The 2336-nt window shown below is 42.5% G+C and overlaps 1 protein-coding gene across 1 annotated transcript in view; it reads right to left on the bottom strand.

Moving 5' to 3' along the window:
• Window positions 1-2336, bottom strand: part of PDHB (pyruvate dehydrogenase E1 subunit beta) — a gene marked incomplete at its 5' end in the record, with an annotated part of 4564 nt that extends 2228 nt beyond the window's left edge. The window contains 6 exons of the mRNA XM_035903804.1: window positions 1-83; window positions 714-824; window positions 1568-1853; window positions 1941-1976; window positions 2059-2121; window positions 2193-2336. Coding sequence (XP_035759697.1) covers window positions 1-83; window positions 714-824; window positions 1568-1853; window positions 1941-1976; window positions 2059-2121; window positions 2193-2336 — 723 coding nt within the window. The remainder of the gene's footprint in view (window positions 84-713; window positions 825-1567; window positions 1854-1940; window positions 1977-2058; window positions 2122-2192) is intronic.

Raw genomic sequence — 2336 nt, 5'->3', positions numbered from 1 at the left:
TACACCTTCTTTGGCAAGTACAGCAGCTGCTTCCATACAGTGTCCGACAGGTCTTGAGTGTGACACTAACGTAACATGAGTTCCTACAATAGAAACCAGAGTTAAAAAAGAAAAAAACCCCAAACTTTAAGATTTAAAGCTTTTCTCTGGACCGCAGGCTCCTTTCAAGGTAATGTTAGGATTCTCTTGTAAATTTAAGTTCCTTAAATTTATTTGAAATGCTAAGTATTCTACGCTCGTACATAACATGAAGAGTGGTAGCAGAAGGACTGTGCAAAGACACAACTTTAACCTTTACTTTAGAGAACTGAGGAGACTATAATACAGTTTTCAGATTATCCTTTTCAAATGTTCATATAATTCAGTGATAAATCCTGACAAATGGGCTGAAATACAACAGTGATCTCTTCTGTGTTTTTGACAAAAATTACATACTAAGATGAGGAAAAAAGTTTTTCAGACATCTCTATACTAAGGAACAAATCTTTTAGAAAGGTCTAGTTTTAGATGAGATATAGAGAATCAAGTGATTTTTCTTTACATGGGCAACAGAGCAATTAAGTATACTATAGATTAAAATAACATTTGAACACTTAAGACTTGAAATATTTTTCTGTGCCCCATGACAGCAGTATTCTGAACTGCAAAAAGGCTAAAAAAAAAGTCCCCAGGCAGTTCAGTTAATTAGGAAACAAGCGGTATTCTCAGTTTACCTTGCCTTTCTATTTTAGCTTTTCCAATTGGAATAACGAAATCCTTCGACTGTGCCTGTTCAGACATTTCAAAGGGAACACCATACAGTAATTCATTTTCCAGCATCACAACTAGAAGAAAACATACTTGGATTAACGTGTACATCTGCAGGCCAAGGACTCTACTGATGATTAATGGTACTGCAGCAGACTAGCTCAAGACACTAAGCCCCTCCTGGAGTATATTTGCAGAAGCAATTAAAAAAACCCCAACCAAACCCACAGTCTTTACTTCAATGCTGAATTATTTAAAAAACTGTCTATAACTGGTCTTAAATGAGATCAGAAGTTTAACTTTTGGTACCCAACAGTAGAATCTCTAGTTTTAGAAAGGTCTTAGATTTTGCATGCATGTTTGTGAGAAATAAAGACAAAGGTTGCCCTGCTTTTAATTAATGACATTCTGAATTTATCACATGCATATCATAACCTGTCAAAATGAGTTACATAGACATTGTATACGCAGGAACTCCTCCTCAGTCATCTTCATCCTTTTTAACCCCTTTACGATAGATTCATAAATGCTTCTTTTAAGTTTCCTGATTGGTAACAAACTGGCAGTAAAGATATGTAGCTGGCAACAGCACAAAATTATAGAGTCTACTGCTAGCAAGCCAAGCGCCTGTTAGGAAGAAGTTAAGTATTTGAAATGATACTTCGGTGCCTCTGTAAGTATCCTAAAGCTACAGTAAAACAACCTTAAGTGTTTTGGGGTTTAACAATATATTTTTTTGTTTTAAATGGGGCAGGAGGGGAAAACAGACATTCTTTTCAGGATCGAGTGCTAGGTATTGCCGTGATCTGCCTGTGTTCACCTGGATTATCGTCCCGGATTGACGCTTTCAGCAGACCTTTGGCATCTTCTGAGCTCCAAGGACTAATAACTTTCAGTCCCGGGCAGTGCCCGTACCAAGCTGCGAAGCACTGTGAGTGCTGAGCACCGACTCCAGCTGATGCCCCGTTGGGGCCCCGGAAGACGATGGGAACAGCGATTGATCCTGCAGACATGTAACAGGTCTTGGCCGCAGAGTTTATAACCTGATCAATTGCTTGCATGGAGAAGTTGAATGTCATGAATTCGCACACTGGTCTCAAGCCTGCCTGTTAAATATATTAAAATATATATTAGTATGTTTTTACATAAAAACAGTTTAAATGTTTAACTGAAAAGGAATGAAATTTACAAACCATAGCAGCACCGACAGCAATTCCTGTGAAGCCCATCTGAAAGAGAAGGAAACCAAGGGTTAGCACCGGGGGAGCAGCTGGTGAAGGGGTGGCCAGGGTAGGAGGCGGGCAGCCATACCTCTGATATCGGGGTGTCGATCACCCTCTTGTCCCCGTACTTCTTCCAGAGACCCCTGGAGACCTGCAGGGCACGAGAGAGGAGTCAGGGCCCGCCTGAGCCCCCTTCCCGGCCCGGTAACGGCGTCCACGCACCTTGTAAGCGCCATCGTACTGGGCCACCTCCTCGCCCAGCAGGAAGACGCGCTCGTCCCGCTCCAGCTCCTCATCCAGCGCCTGGTTCAGCGCGTCCCGCACCGTCACCTGCGAGACACCGGCAGCCGGGCAGGCTGGGGGCGC

Source organism: Egretta garzetta, unplaced genomic scaffold (genome assembly GCF_000687185.1).
Source record: "Egretta garzetta isolate BGI_Z169 unplaced genomic scaffold, ASM68718v1 scaffold91, whole genome shotgun sequence".
Taxonomy (NCBI): domain Eukaryota; kingdom Metazoa; phylum Chordata; class Aves; order Pelecaniformes; family Ardeidae; genus Egretta; species Egretta garzetta.
Note: the sequence above shows the minus strand (reverse complement) of the source record. Positions and strands in the feature narration are given on the sequence as shown.